This window comes from Rhodamnia argentea, chromosome 4, assembly GCF_020921035.1.
Source record: "Rhodamnia argentea isolate NSW1041297 chromosome 4, ASM2092103v1, whole genome shotgun sequence".
In the NCBI taxonomy this organism is placed as follows: Eukaryota; Viridiplantae; Streptophyta; class Magnoliopsida; order Myrtales; family Myrtaceae; genus Rhodamnia; species Rhodamnia argentea.
In genome coordinates, this window is record NC_063153.1 from 15,977,982 (window position 1) to 15,993,242 (window position 15,261).

The following is a 15,261-nucleotide window of genomic DNA, read 5'->3' on the forward strand; positions in this document are numbered from 1 at the left end:
AACTTTGATATGCTTTTACTTGCCGAATTACGAGATCTGAGGACATGTTTGTTTCGGAAAAAAAGAAATTCATGATAAAAGTAATACTTTTCGAGAAATTTGGAAAAATATTTTCTTCCACTTTTAGGTTAGGAAATTCATTTTTCCGCCCTAATATATCCCTCTGATTAGGAATTCGGGTATGGAGTTGAAGTTGCAACATTAACCAACGGGTCATCCTAATTCATTCATACTACGGATGTCATGCAACGTTCGCGATCACTTTTAAAAAAATGCACACATTGCACGTTCCGCCCAACTAACATATCTTCTCTCTCTCTCTCTATTTTTGTTGCGTCTGTCTACTCTGCTAGGCTGTGTCTCTCTCAGTCTGGTTTCACAAGGAACGGCCCTTTTCTTTTCTTGGGTACAAAGAAAACCTGTTGGCATTGCCCCTTAAAACTCACCATCAGCACACCCCAATATTGGCCGGCTCCCCCCAGGACAAAAGGCCGTCTCTCCCATTGTATCTGACTCACCATTCTAGTTTTGGCCAAAAATACCAGCTTCACATGGAAATACCGTCTCTCCCTCCTGAGTTCTCACAATCCTTTACTTGTCCCGTCCTCTTTGGATGTTCTTCAGGTTCCTAAAATCGTTTTGCGGGACAAATCACATCTGTTCTTGAAAAAACAAGAAGAAGAAGAAGAAGATGTATTCCCATTCTGGACATGGTTTTATCGGATCCAGACAGCCGTCTAATCTAATGCGATATACATATGAGGAGAATAGTGGGTAAACTAAGAAATCTTTGTGGTTAAGCCGCACCTGCGTTGTCGCGAGATTTGTACACCAAAGATGTCTGTTCCGCTGAGCTACTCAATTATCGCTAGACGTTTGTCGTGGCCTGAATCGAATTGAGACTCGCCGCGAAGCAATCGCAGGGTTTGACAATGTAGAGATATTGATATGTCGTGTTATCTTAGTTGTGATTGAACTTCAGTTTTTCCCATTTAATCCATGAAGGACGTCGTACACTATTTGGGAATAACGATCCTTATCGACTAAGCAAAATGCTGCTGCTATATAAGTTCAGAATAATGGTCTCACTCAGCGGCAGCAGCAGGAGTTTGTTTTCCTATTTTCACGTACTTTTTTTTCTGTAAGTCCTATAATTAGAACAGAGCTTCTAGAATGGAAGGCATTATACCATGGTTTATACAATTAAAGACAGGAATTTTAAGCATAGAACAGCATGAACTCGGCTTGCGTGGGCCAATGACAGGACGCCGTGTGGCGGCGGGATTCAGCTTCGATTGCTACAAGCTGTATATATTTTCCTTTTGAAGACATTGCTGCCAACTCGCGCGCTATTCATCATTGGAAGGAGAGAGAAAGCGAGGGGGAAGAAGAGAGAGAGAGAACCGGACGCTGCCCAAGCACTAGCTAATAATCTGCCAGGGCAATACGAAATTACCAGAAAAAACAATGAGCGGACAGTTCCTTTTTTTGCCCATAATAAACTTCACGTTCCTCTCTTTCCCCTTTTTTTCCTGTACCTTTTGGTTTTGCATGTCTTGAGGAACATTGTTACCGGCATCCTGACACGTTCTTGATTTTCATCGGTGGGTAAGACGCCGATCACCCTCCTATTGATCGGCGTCGAATTTCCGGGTACGTGAAATTTTTCCAGGGTGATTCTCGATCCGTCTTCTCATCTTGTCAATCTTCTCGAGTTTTGAGTTTTCATTGTCTGATCCGCGACGGATGATGGCGCATTTGTAGGCACAAATCTTGTTCTGTGCAGCATTGGAACATTCATGTCACCACATGCAATTCCTAGAAAAGCTTCTCTTTTTAACGTTTTGTCTTTGTTTTAGATTTCTTCAGTTGTTTGTGAAATCTTCAAGGTCTAGATGCATGATACAGGACAGATCATGCATTCTGATATGAACGAATTGTAATAAGCATCTCTCTGAGATGAGGATCTGCATTCGACGGACAAAATGATAACAGGGGTGTCTTCATTGGCATTTCCACCTTCCTCAATTATTCATATCTTCTCCAAGATCAATTTTTCGAAATACTTTTTCGCTTGACTCTCCAAGTTCATCCAGCGACATTTTGGTATGGTTGTGGGAATAAGTAAATCACAGAAACAACCCTGCATCCATTTTTATTGCTTAATTTAGTTTTCAAACACATCAAGCCATGAAAGAAAACTGCAAGGAAAAAAGCGGATACAAGATCTTCATTATGCTTTCCATCTTGGCTTGGCTGATGTGAAATGTGAACCTTACTGATTGTTGTTGATTACAATCGCCATCTGAATTCGATGTGCTTCATCATTCTTGTTGTCTGGACTAGTGAAAATAGAAGAGCGACTGAACTTGGCATTGGCTTTCCTGCTGGGCCCTGCATTAGCTCTGCTCAGCATTCTTGAGTGTCAAAGTAATTTTTGCTTGAGGTTGAAGGACTAGAGACTCTTATGACGAGAGCATAAAAAGTATTATTTACACGTTAGTTCTGATGTTGATTACTTCTGGTAGCCCAAACAAGGGGAAAAAGAAGCCATTGCACAAATGAAGTTAAATGTAGTTGTCGAAGGGTTCTCGTCCCTCCTTGTACATCTCCAGACGATAAAAGTAGTCAGTCGACTCAACAGCATGGATATGCATAACATCAATGTTTATTGTTTGACTGTTCTCTTCCCTATCTGATTCATCTTTTGGCAAATTCAGCATGGAAAGCATAAGAACTCCTTTTAGGGGGATTACACAGGACCTTAAAGGAAGGAAAGCATGTTACAAGCAAGACTGGGCTAGTGGAGTTTGCTGTGGAGCCAGGTAGCGTTTCAGCACCTGCTTGGCGCAATAATTCTTGACTTATCTTTGGAAATTTAGCGAATCATCAAATCCTGTTCGGTTTGGTCTATTTCAGGATCATGGCTCCAACCACCTATGTCTTCTTTGCATCGGCTCTTCCCGTTATCGCATTCGGTGAACAGCTTAGCAGAGAAACCGGTAACTTGTCTTGTCTTTCCCTCTACTATGACGATAATCCTCACATTTCTTCTAAAAGCTCTCTGCTTCTTCAGATGGAAGTCTGAGCACCGTTGAGACTCTGGCTTCGACGGCCATATGTGGCGTCATACACTCAATCTTGGGAGGTCAGCCACTGTTGATTTTAGGAGTGGCGGAGCCTACCGTTATAATGTACACTTACTTGTACAGTTTCGCTAAGGGTCGGCCTGATCTTGGGAAAGAGCTATACTTGGCCTGGGCAGGATGGTAACGAGAATCACCCTCTTCTATCATCATTCTCTACTACAAAGTTGAATTATTCACTTCTTATTAAGGCCAATAATGTCCTTGTAGGGTCTGTACTTGGACCGCTCTCCTCCTCTTTCTTCTCGCGATTTTCAACACATGCAAGATCATTACCAAATTCACGAGGATTGCCGGGGAGCTGTTTGGTATGTTGATTGCCGTTCTGTTCGTTCAAGAGGCCATAAAGGTAATATCTGCATTAACTAAAACAGACCTTTCTCTTTAAGTTATAAGGAAGATGTTGCTCTGAACTTGTACTGATCTCCGAAATTTCAGGGGGTAATTAGTGAATTCCACGTTCCTCATGCCGAAGACTCATCTGCCGAGGAATACCATTTCCAATGGCGGTACGTGAACGGGCTCCTTGGGATAATATTCACATTTGGCTTAGTTTGTACTGCTTTGAAAAGCAGAAGGGCGAGGAGCTGGCCCTATGGCACAGGTATGTACGTTCAGTGAAGAACGGAAGCATTCAATTAAGACATCACTTGTCTTTCATGAGCTGAAACTTTACGCTTGTTAAAATCAAGGGTGGTTCCGAAGCTTCATTGCGGATTATGGGGTTCCGTTAATGGTGTTAATTTGGTCGGCATTGGCATTCAGCGTGCCGAAGGCAGTTCCGTCTGGAGTCCCCAGGAGGCTATTCAGTCCTCTACCGTGGGATCCGGCATCTTTGCATCATTGGTCAGTTATCAAGGTACGAATGGATCTTCAATAGCGCTGATTGATTTATATTTTTGCCTGGACATGTAAACAAAGAGGAGAGTTTGTTCGTTTTCCGAATGGCGACTGTGCCAACATGACTGCAAGACTCGTCTTGTTGATTTGTAGGATATGGGCAGGGTCCCCCTGGCCTACATTTTCGCTGCTTTCATACCAGCCGTGATGGTTGCCGGCCTATATTTCTTCGACCACAGCGTTGCTTCACAAATGGCTCAGCAGAAGGAATTCAACCTCAAGAATCCATCTGCTTACCATTACGACATACTTATTCTTGGGGTTATGGTACAAAACCTAATCTGAGGAGCTCCTTCTGGTTAACTTAACTGAAATGCCGATACACATATATCTGCAGCTTCATGTTCTTTTCCCCCCTCTTTTTGTACTGTAGACTTTGCTCTGTGGATTGATTGGACTTCCACCATCCAATGGCGTCCTCCCGCAGTCCCCTATGCATACTAAGAGTCTGGCAGTTCTCAAGAGACAGGTTTGTCGATGCACAAAAGAAAGAATTGCGCGTTTTCATTAGGAACAATGACACAACCGGTCAATGCAGCTCTTGTAATCTCTTGGAAATTTTCAGTTGATCAGAAAGAAGATGGTAGAGAGTGCCAAGGAATGCATGAAACAGAAGGCTAGCAAATCCGAAATATACGGGAAGATGCAGCAGGTGTTCGTGGAAATGGACTCTACTCCTGTTGTAAGTCCTCTTGTCGTGAAACTGACACTGCCTGATACCGGATCCTTATTTTTCTTGAAATGTATCGACGAGGAAGACAAATTTGTTTAGTACCCCTGTTTAGATCTTAATTGAGATAATGAAATGTACTTCCCTTTTCCAGCCATCAGTCGCTAAAGAGTTAAAGCAATTGAAGGATGCCTTCATGAGAAGTGAAGACAAAGACAATGTGGATGGTGAATTCACGAAGCACATCGACGCGCATTTGCCTGTCCGGGTCAACGAGCAAAGAGTTAGCAACCTGTTGCAATCGCTTCTCGTGGGTGCATCGCTCCTAGCCATGCCCGTGATAAAAAAGATACCCACATCGGTTCTCTGGGGTTATTTCGCGTACATGGCGATCGACAGCCTTCCTGGAAACCAGTTCTGGGAGAGAATATTGCTCCTTTTCGTCGCCCCGCGACGGCGATACAAGTAAGTCACCGCCTAACGGTCATCTGCCATGCCACCTTCACTGGTTCAATGCTATGCCTTCCTAGTTATTTAGGAAATAAATGTTACAGGCAGTTTCTGTGTCTAAATTCTCATTAGAATTGTAAAATTAGTGCAGTGTGATCATTGTTAATGCCCTGGAAATGTAATTCACAGCATCACAGCTCAACTAAGTCCTTTCAACCTACTGACAAAACTGAACGAAACATTGAGATGATTAGTAATTGAGCATTTCCCCGATTGTCTCACTGACATACTAATGAATCCTCTTTACTTCAACCAGGATATTGGAAGGAGCACACGCTTCATTCGTTGAGTCCGTGCCTTTCAAGTGGATTGCTGCTTTCACGCTTTTCCAGTTCGTGTATCTTCTAGTATGTTTTGGAGTCACTTGGATACCCGTAGCTGGAATATTGTTCCCGTTGCCGTTCTTTCTTCTAGTAAGCATAAGGGAGCACATACTTCCCAAGTTCTTCCACCCGCTTTATCTTCATGAGTTGGACGCAGCTGGCTATGAAGAAATTCCTGGTAATGCCCATGGCAGACATGGGGTCTCACTCACGGTATGTACATTTTCTCTGCAATTACCCTGCACTAGTCATCTCGACACGGGAACGATACTATGACATACAGAATACAATGATCCCGAATTATGCTAGGCAGAAGTGCTTTATTTATTCGCATGAATTGCAGCGAGCAACACTTTTGACTGTCCTCTATTAGCAGGGCGTAGATCGAGAGTATTCCGTAGAAGAGAATGATGACATGGATATATCCGATTCAGAAGTGTTGGATGAGATTACCACTAGCAGAGGAGAATTGAAGCTTAGATCAGTAAGCTTCGATGAGAAATTCGTTCAGGTAAGTGCGAAATGTTGTATTAATGTTCTTCGTGACGGCCCTCTCAGGCCATTTGTAGGAGACTAAGAGCTGAGATACACTTGATGAGAGGCTTGGTCACCCGTAACAAGACAACAGCTTTAACCACGAACCGATAAAATTTGGAACAACCTGGGAAAACAACATTGAAGTCAATCTCTCGCGCTTAATTTTTTTCAACTGTTTCTGATGAACCTGCTGAATCCATTATGAAGATGAGAAGACGATATACCTCTTCCTAATTAAATTGCTGTTAACTGCTTGTGAGTTTTCTTCTGACAGCAAGTCTTACAGAAATGCTTGAACTTCTGTCATTGCAGGTTTTCCCAGAGGATGAGGAACAACCAAGAGATTCTTAACTGGAAGAGTTGGTTCTTTCCTCTGTCAATTCTTGTGAACTAAAGGCACAAAAAGAGTATCTTCTTCTTCATGTCCCTCTCCCCGATGTCAAACGGGGGAAGTAGCAGCACGCTCTTAGATGACATTCTTTCGCCAGCTTTTCAGAGGGTCCGAAAATGTTGCCAGAAAATGTATCTTGTAGATAGACATTGGATTCTTTTATCATGTTATGTACACTAAATCATTCATCAATAATCTCTCTCTCTCACACGCACGAAAAAGATTCACGTCTGTATGTGGCATTTATTTTAAGGCACTAAGTTCATGACATCATTGTATTATGCTTTCCCTGATTGTTGTCGTGGTTTTGCCGAGCTGGATGGCTCTTAGAGGAGCAAGGTCATCACAGGGAAGGATGAATTGTCGATTGAAGTAGTCATGACCAGCGAAAGGTACCACACAGAAGGTTCGAGTGCATAAGCAGCAGTCAAATAGCAGGAAAAGAATGCTCTTTTGTTTGTCAAAAACATGTACTTGGCTGCTAGAAACAAATAGAACAAGCGAAGTTTGGTATAACATGAATTTTCTTCAGATTTCACACATTTAACAGGCAGGGAAGAGTATATGTACAGTTCCTTGCATTGATTCATGTAAAAAGAGTGAAAGAACATGAAGAAAACAATGGAAACATTCATAACAGACTCCCCATTGGACTAAGATGCTGACATAGATACTGATTCGGAAGGACAAACACTATGCACTTCCTTATTGGACCTTCTTGTCATCGCTGTCGGCAAAATTATCCTTCACTTCCTTGCTTGAACAGACTAGATGGTCGCCATCCCTAATAACCGCTATATTGTCAATTTCAGCTCCATTCTTGCTTGAAACTCTGAGCAGAGTAAGCCCGAATTTCTTATGTGCCATCTTCAATAGCTCCTGAAAGTTCTCCGGGAGTAGCATAAGCTTCCCTTCAATGTCTCCCACTTCAGGACAACTAACAACCACACGGATGGCCGGTTGTGCCCCAATAGACTTGTTGGCATTTTTATGACAGTTAATGCTTAAAAGCACATCTCTCTCACCGCTATGTGCAGCTGACATAATGCCAAACAAGGAATTGTGGAAGTTAATTGTCCTCCTTGGACGGCTTTGGCCAAAAGCAGCATCCACATTTCCCTCTTGGGATGGAGGAGGCAAATTGGGTTCACTACTAATGGCAGGCGGCGTTTTAGTTTCTTTTAAAGATTGAAAAAGAATTCCTATTTCTTCATGTCCCTGTTGATCTGCTAAATCTCTGGGTGTCCAACCATGGATGTCCGGTTTGTCGATGTCTGCCCCTCTATCCAAGAGGAACTTCACTATTTCGATGTTGTCCTCGGAAACAGCGACATGAAGAGCCGTGGTCCCGTTGCTTTTAGGAAGCGTAACATCCCCACCATAACGAACGATCTCCTTGAGCAAGTCCACATTATTCTGTTCTGCTGCTGTGCATGAAAATTGACCCACATCTCCAGAAACTAAGTTAGCACCATTTTCTGCTAACAACTTGACCACGGGTTCGTTACCGCCCTTTATTGCCTCCCAAAGAGGCACATTTCCTTCTGAATCTGCAATTCCAATTCAATTAGCCGATAGCAACCATTGACTACCGATATGCTCATAATAAATTCAGTTGCAAAAACCGGATGAACAAGGTTGTTAATGCAGTCAGACATGTGAGGATGATTCGGCGGTTTCAAGGGTTTTACAAAATAATTTAGTCTTATGACCACCTAAAGTTTTGCTAAGAGGGTGGAATAATCTGTGTCTAAAGAAGGCAATTGTCAGTGTTGACTTATCATTCTTTGAATATATAAAACCACCAGAAGGCAACAGCTATGGAGAATAATGGATGGTGTGCCATAAGCAATTGGCATTAAAAACTGTTTCTCATCCAGAAAATCAGTATATCCATTTGTATGACAAAAGTCTACAACAGCTACAGAAGGAAGTGATGGAAACAAGGTCCTAGCTTTGTTCCTCTTCATGCATCAGGCTGCATGCTGAGAACAATAGTTTGAGGAAGTCAACCAGGACTTCCACATGTGAATTCATTATATCGAACGCAGACGAAAATAGAATTAGTACCATATCATGTGTGCCAGTGGTGGCCATAATTGGCAAAAAAGAATGAGCAAATCCACCATTCTATATTTAACACTGTGCCTAGAGTCATCTCAATATAACTGCTTACTAAATGCAAGTGGACAACTGCACAAAATGATGTCAGGTTTGATTTGCAGCAAAGCTAACTTAAAAAGTCAGGATTGATATCCAAAAAGGGATGCTTCCTCAAGTTGGGTTCATATTTGTATGAACATTAATACGTCCTTTCGAATGATAGAGAGGTGATAAGGTCCATTGAAGCCCCAAAACTTCTTAACTAACATTGTGTATTCTGGAAAGCTGTTTGGGGTTTATACTTCAACTACTGATGCATTGACTAGGCCAAATCAGATAATTAGCTTGCGTCCTACCCTCATGTTTCACCAAAACTCTAGTTTATGAATCTGGTTATTCATAAGCACCTTGTAATATGCAACAGGAAGTAGTGGACATACAAAAGGATACATTTTGAAGCAAAAAATTTCTTCAGAAACTAAAAGAAAAGAGCAACCTCGGCTATTAGGATCTGCACCATAATCCAGAAAGAGGAGCGCGCAATTCTCGCTTCCTTTAGATGCTGCGATATGCTGGATTCACAAAAGACGGAACAGAAAAATGGAACAGAAAAAGAGAGTTGGTAACCTGTAGAAAGTAACATCAAGGCAAAGACCACAGGTAAATTCTACGAACCAGAGGTGTCCTCCCACTGTTATCTGATTCGTTAGGATCTAGGCCGCGTCTCAGTAGTTGGCTCAAAATCAGGTCATCTTCTCTCAATGTGGCAAAGCATAAACTGAGAGGCAGGTCCAATCGACCGTGTGCCAGCATGTTCTCTGCATCAATCAGAACGCTCTCCATGATCGGATCCTTGAGGTCTTTCAAGTGCTGGCCAACACAGAAATGAAAACAAAATGGATACGGTCAAATTCATCCAGGAATCTGGATCAAAAGTTGAGCGAACTTGAACTGAGAAGACAATGGCAGGGGCTGCCATATCGGAGCGTTCCCGGCATACACACCTGAAGGAGATTATTCATGATAATGGTCCCATCTCTAACGTTAGACTGGATAATATTGAAGAATGTGGTACGATTTATACGTAGCAGCTGGCTCAATCGTTTCGTTCGCAATGTGAAAAGCTGTGGCCTGTAGCAAAGTACACCAATCTCACCGCAAAGATCACCGCTTTGTGCCTCTCCAACAGCCTGCATCAGTTTACAGTCACTCATATGTTTTGTTAAAGCCTACAAGAAATTTCTTTTAATTTTAAGTGGCCAATGGTGTATTGATGTTTTGAGAAGTATACATGCCTGTTCAGTTCCATTCCTAAGAACCAGTAGATCCTGCCAGACATCAAGTTAAAAGAACTATTAAGGATATCTTTTCACCAGACAAGGAAAAGAACTTCAAAATATGACCATTGAATAAAACAGCTAATATCTCCGAAGTGAAGAATTTGATAAACCCATCAAATTCTACCCACGATTTTCTGAAGTAACCTGAGATTTACAATTGCACATTTAGGGCGAGAAAGCAAGTACCGCAGCACCAGTGACGAGAATGTAGAGGTCTGTTGGTGCTTCATTTTGCAAGATCACATCTTCTTTTGGAGGAAAATACTCGGCTTTCATTTCTGAGACCTTGATGTATATACACAAGGAAAGGTCCTCTCTAAGAAAAATAACTAAGAACACAAAGTAAAATTTAGAATCAAGAGAAATCATTAGAGGTGGCAACTCTGCCTTTTTTACCAGCTGAAAAAGCAAGTCATTTGAGATGCCGCGGAATAAGTACGCCTTGTCCACAATAGAGTAGAAAAGATAATGCAAGATACTGGATTGAATGGCTTTCGGGAGGGAATCGAGAGTCTCTTGTTGCTGAAGTCCCTCTGAATCTGTTCTGAACTTGAGACATAAATGAGCAAGCATCTGATCTTGTAGCCGAGGAGGCAACTGGTTCCTTTGAGCAAAACTTGAGGCAGCGTGTATTGTATCCCTCTGGGACAGGATTGTAGGATACATTTTTTACATTTTTTGAAGTCATGAGTGCTTTTACTCATAGAAATCAGTTCTTTTCAAGTGCTCTGTCTTCGACCAAAAAAAAAAAAAAAAAGAAAGTGCTCTGTCTGCTCGTTCAAGTACCAAGTTAGACCTTAGAACGGAGAGATTTTACTCACAAATTTTCTGGTGCGACTCGTACCGTGAACGACCAAATTCGTCATGTTACCAATCAAGTATGCCGTCAAACCGAGGTTGAAAAGCATGTAGAATATGTCGAAAAGCATCTCCCTCACATTCACTGGGTGCAGATCACCATATCCAACAGTTGTTAATGTAGTGATAGACCAGTAAAGCGAAGTCACATACCGGATCCACAAGCTTTGCTGGAGAATGGATTTCCCCATCCAAGTTCCTGCCGGGTCATGATTACGAGCGGCAAGAAGATAATAGAAGCATCCTGCACAATGGACTGCAAACACAGTAACCTGCAAAAAGAAATGCGAATCCTTATGAGACACCAACAACCTCAGAGAAGGCCATTGCTTTTATATCAAAATGGTATTGCAAATGACGGATTCGATACTGACACAGATGAGTTTTGCACACCGGACCCAAAAGTAGTTATAGTTCCTATCTTTCTCCATTCTGATAAAAGAAGGATAGACAAAATTCAGATGCTTGCATATATACAACAGAATAAAGAGACTCATTGTGCAAAACACATTGCCACCTCCAAAAAAGGGCGCTGACCCTTCGGAGACGCCAAAGGCGGAGCATGTTGAATAGGCCATAGCTCCGGAGAGGCGAGGGTGAGATTCTGTGAGCAAGTTCGGAGGGAATGGTCGATATGACATCAAAGGCGAACCATGAGCTCGCGTACTTCCAAGCAATCTTTTTCGGGTTGTCAACAAGTAGGTAGGTGGCTTTGTCAAGGTAAGCCACGAAGAAGGTAAGGACGATATCGATGGCAAAGAATCCATTGACGACATTGTCAGTGATGGACAATGGCCACTTTGGCTTCTCGAGAAAGCCAAACTCGAACGGGGACGCCCAAGCAGTGTAAACAACCAGAAGAACCAGGAAGTTCTCCCATATCCTGAAAACAACAAGATTCATCCGAAATCTCCAATCCGAATGGTTTTGAGGCGACCACTCACATTTTTGAAGAATAAAAAACACGAGAAAACATCAAAAACCATGTGAGCAGAGAAATATCACAGCTCACAATTTAGACAAAGAACAGAGGAACTAAGAAAAGATCACCCTTTTAGTTGATAAAAACAATGGAACAGATACCAGGAACAGGGAAAGCAACAAGGGTTGACACCAAATTCACCTGTAACGGTGATCGAGTTGGGATACGATGAAGCTGCGAAGCCGAACGGTTCGGTTGCTTCTGGCGCCAAGGGAAGGCAAAATGCCGGTGGAGAGACTGTAATGGCTGCTTCCATCTCTCGAAAAGGCCTGTGTCTCCTCTTGACCGCAAGCCGAGAGTGACACTCCGCACAAAACTCCTCCCCTGTTTGGGATCAAACCCTCCATTTCTTCTTCCTCTTCTTCTTCTTCTTCACGCTACAACAGACAATCTTCGGACAAGAAAGAGGCCCCCCTGTTTTGATCCGAGACAAGAAGTTGGGCTGGTTGTCGTTGCATTCTTATATCAAGAACATTTTCTCTCTCTCTCTCTCTCTCTCTCTCTCTCTCTCTCGTGCTGCACAGTGCATTTGGATCCGTCTGTGTTTCCCTCCTTCGGGCCAAGACTTGTTATATCCGCCAAACGGAACATATGAAATAAGAAAGGGTTGTCCAGCTCCACTCCCTACCAAAAAAATAATAATAATAATCACTCTAGAGATACTAAGAATCTGTTTTGACATTGACTCGATGGCAAAGTGCTGTGTGGTAAAAAAAAAATAAAATTTTATAAGAGATGAACAGTTGAATATTTGGTTATTTATTTTTTAAAAGTGACACCATTACAAACTGGGTGGGGGCAGCTTCCGAACAACTACGTGCGGAGTTGTGCCGACATGCGATAAAAGAATATTCGACACAGTTTCTCGACATACTTCATGTGGAAAATAAAATGAGTGTTGTAGTTTTTGTGAAACGTTTAACGTGCCTCGCACTAGTTTTGAACAGTTCCAAAGTGTTGCAATTATGTAATTACAATTAGGATCGTATTTTTCTCCATCACTTATGGCTACGGAATATAAGCGCCGCCCCAATTTGAATTTAGTTACCAATGACAATCTATCAACGGGAGCCATGGTTGGAAGATGTTTCTTCTAGCCTAGGAGTATGGGCTAATAGATATGCGGCTCTATTGATAAAGGGATCGGGGATGAGAATGTTAGTATCATAGGTACGGGGTTCGACTCCCGTGCTCTGTAAAAAGACAAAGCAAAAGTCGGAAAAACGAAAATTAGAGATAGGACAGACAAAATCAGTATTTGCGACACAATGTGCCAAAGCCTTGTTAATTACTTTAAATGTGACTTATATGTCTAAGGGCCTTGTTAAAGGGGTGTTTTGGGTACTCTTTAAGCACACTAAATGTTTTTTTTTTTTTACCTTCAATGCACTGATTATACGTAACACCGAGAGAGACATAGAGTCGAATAACAATTTTTCCTTATGTGAGGTGTAGACTTTGTAAATTACCAATGGGAAGATTTCAAATAAGAGTTCGAAATATCATTATTTTCTCAAATAAGGGCATAAAGTGATTTTTGTTTAAAATAAGAGTCTAAAGTGCTATCCTTATTTCAAATAAGGGCTTAAAGTGGTTATGATTGTTTTAAATAAGGGCCCGATTTGTCAAAATACATTTTAAATTAATTTTTAATTAAATTAAATTAAGGAATAAAAAATTAAAATTTAAAATACAAAAAAAAAAACACACACAGGCGGGAGGCAGCCCTCTTGGTTGTGGTTTTGTTTTGTTTTTAGCTTCTTCTTCTTTTTTTTTCAATTCTTAAAAAACAAACAAGGGAAAAAATAAAATAAAAAATAAAAAGTAAACTATGAAAATGCCTCCTAACCAACTAGTGAGAGGCTTTTTTTTGGACTGATATAACTACCATATACCCTTTTTTTTGTCAAAATTTTATGTCCTTATTTGAAATAATATTCACCACATGCTCTCATTTGAAATAATGATGACACTTCAAGTCCTTATTTAAAATAAAATTTACTTCATATTCTTTTTTAAGAAAATGAAGACCTTTATATTTTTATTTGAAAATTTTCCAATAACTTTTATACCTTTTTGTTAACGATTATTGGAGAATGAATTCTCCAACCTCTCGATAACCGTCGGTGAAAAATGAGTAAATATGGTGCAGTCTTTAGATTGCCACGTGTACTAAGAGGGACAATCCGGAAGTGCTGCTGGTGCTGGAGATTTCTGTCCATTTTTTCGATGCTTACGATGTATAAACGTATTTGGCCCTTTTGTAACTGCACGACGTCCTAGCCAATGTTCTCTCACTTGGACACAACGAAGCTATTGTGTTATGAAAGAATTCCAAATAAAGACATAAATTGTTCTTATTTTTTCAAATAAGAATCTGAAATAGATATATCATTTTAAATAAGGGCCTGAAATGACTATGACAGTTTCAAATAAGGGCCTCATGCTTTGGTCGACTAAATATTTTGTCCTATCAAGTTTTTTTTCCTTTTGATGCGGTTGATAAAGGCTTGATGACCCTCACCGGCGACTAGGGAAGGGCTTGCAAACCCTCATTAGATCTGTGCGAGGCCAACCCTCGCATGTGGCTTTCGAGGTCGATGTTGCTAGGGCGAGGGTCACCTGTGGGCTACGAGGGAGACCCTCGCCCAGCTTGAGCGAGCATCACCATTGGTGAAAAGAAATTAGAAAAGGAAAAAATGAAAAAAATAAAATATAAAAGACGAAAATGCCCTTAACTAGCTTAAAGGTCGGACCTTTAATTAAGATTGACATTGCCACTTCAAGCTCTTATTTGGAATAAGATCCACTTCATACTATTATTTGAAAAAATAATGGCAATTTAGGCTTTTATTTAAAACAATATCTATTTTAGATCTCTATTTGAGAAAATGATAGCACTTGAGATCTTTCTTTGAAATTTTTCCTTGTGTTATTAGTGATTCACTCATGCTTACTCGACTAGCGACTCATGTGATTAAATATTTTTTTTAAGTGGAAAAATATTAATAATTTCGTGGATTCCTTATTGACATATGATTGACTCGTTACAAATGGTATCCGTCCACATGGAAATATTACAAAATATTCCTTTGGATAATGTTCGTGTTTATATGCACCGATTAAAAAACGGTTGAGGAAAACGAGAATCTTTAGAAATTCTCTAGATAATTTTTTAGGGAAAATTTCAAATAAAAATTAAAAGTGTCCTCGTTATTTCAAAGAAGGGCAATTTCATCATTTATTATGTTTTTCTTTTTTTTTTTCCCATTTCTTTTTTTTAATATTTGTTGCGTTCAGCGAGAGCCCAACAACCCTTGCCAACCGTAGGTGAGATGACCCTCACACAAGCCCTCGTCGGCCATGGCGAGGTGACCCTCGCCCGGATCCGGAGAGGGCCGACAACGATTTAGCAAGTGAGGTCGGTCCTCCCCTGTGGCCGTTAAGGGGCGGTTTCTTGAGAGAAAAAAGAAATAAATAAAAGAATAAAAAAAAGTAAAT

General features: G+C 41.0%; 2 protein-coding genes across 5 annotated transcripts; one reads left to right on the forward strand and one right to left on the reverse strand.

Annotated features, from left to right (window-relative positions):
* The first annotated feature begins 1,027 nt into the window (after positions 1 to 1,027).
* LOC115756992 (boron transporter 4-like) lies at positions 1,028 to 6,742 on the forward strand. 2 transcript variants are annotated; one of them, XM_048277320.1, is made up of 14 exons: positions 1,028 to 1,653; positions 2,721 to 2,825; positions 2,920 to 3,002; positions 3,077 to 3,269; positions 3,357 to 3,495; positions 3,585 to 3,750; positions 3,839 to 4,005; positions 4,140 to 4,313; positions 4,420 to 4,515; positions 4,612 to 4,728; positions 4,871 to 5,181; positions 5,483 to 5,762; positions 5,923 to 6,060; positions 6,399 to 6,742. In XM_048277320.1, the coding sequence occupies exons 2-14, from the start codon at positions 2,722 to 2,724 to the stop codon at positions 6,435 to 6,437; spliced, it is 2,007 nt and encodes a 668-aa protein (XP_048133277.1). In that variant the 5' UTR covers positions 1,028 to 1,653; position 2,721; the 3' UTR covers positions 6,438 to 6,742. The 2 variants fall into 2 exon arrangements, with proteins under 2 accessions (XP_048133277.1, XP_048133279.1); XM_048277322.1 differs by having other exon boundaries at positions 1,031 to 1,653; positions 5,926 to 6,060.
* LOC115756991 (potassium channel AKT1-like) lies at positions 6,500 to 12,263 on the reverse strand. Of its 3 annotated transcripts, XM_048277319.1 has the most exons (12): positions 11,902 to 12,263; positions 11,296 to 11,661; positions 11,153 to 11,210; positions 10,742 to 11,050; positions 10,317 to 10,562; positions 10,107 to 10,205; positions 9,876 to 9,908; positions 9,585 to 9,770; positions 9,256 to 9,450; positions 9,077 to 9,152; positions 7,144 to 8,027; positions 6,500 to 6,513 (listed from the first exon to the last, which is right to left on the reverse strand). In XM_048277319.1, exons 1-11 carry the CDS (start codon positions 12,105 to 12,107, stop codon positions 7,183 to 7,185), a joined length of 2,619 nt encoding a protein of 872 aa, XP_048133276.1. In that variant the 5' UTR covers positions 12,108 to 12,263; the 3' UTR covers positions 6,500 to 6,513; positions 7,144 to 7,182. The 3 variants fall into 3 exon arrangements, with proteins under 3 accessions (XP_048133276.1, XP_048133275.1, XP_030552895.2); XM_048277318.1 differs by lacking the exon at positions 6,500 to 6,513 and having other exon boundaries at positions 6,941 to 8,027; XM_030697035.2 differs by lacking the exon at positions 6,500 to 6,513 and having other exon boundaries at positions 6,941 to 8,027; positions 11,149 to 11,210; positions 11,902 to 12,164.
* Between the last annotated feature and the right edge of the window lie 2,998 nt (positions 12,264 to 15,261).

Coding starts and splice junctions, on each gene's coding strand:
- LOC115756992 (XM_048277320.1), top strand. CDS start 2,722: ATGGAAAGCATAAGAACTCCTTTTAGGGGGATTACACAGGACCTTAAA. Junction 3,496..3,584: donor TCGTTCAAGAGGCCATAAAG/GTAATATCTGCA, acceptor CCGAAATTTCAG/GGGGTAATTAGTGAATTCCA. Junction 4,006..4,139: donor ATCATTGGTCAGTTATCAAG/GTACGAATGGAT, acceptor GTTGATTTGTAG/GATATGGGCAGGGTCCCCCT.
- LOC115756991 (XM_048277319.1), bottom strand. CDS start 12,107: ATGGAGGGTTTGATCCCAAACAGGGGAGGAGTTTTGTGCGGAGTGTCA. Junction 10,563..10,741: donor CGAGTCGCACCAGAAAATTT/GTGAGTAAAATC, acceptor ATCCTGTCCCAG/AGGGATACAATACACGCTGC. Junction 8,028..9,076: donor TGCAGATCCTAATAGCCGAG/GTTGCTCTTTTC, acceptor TTGGAATTGCAG/ATTCAGAAGGAAATGTGCCT.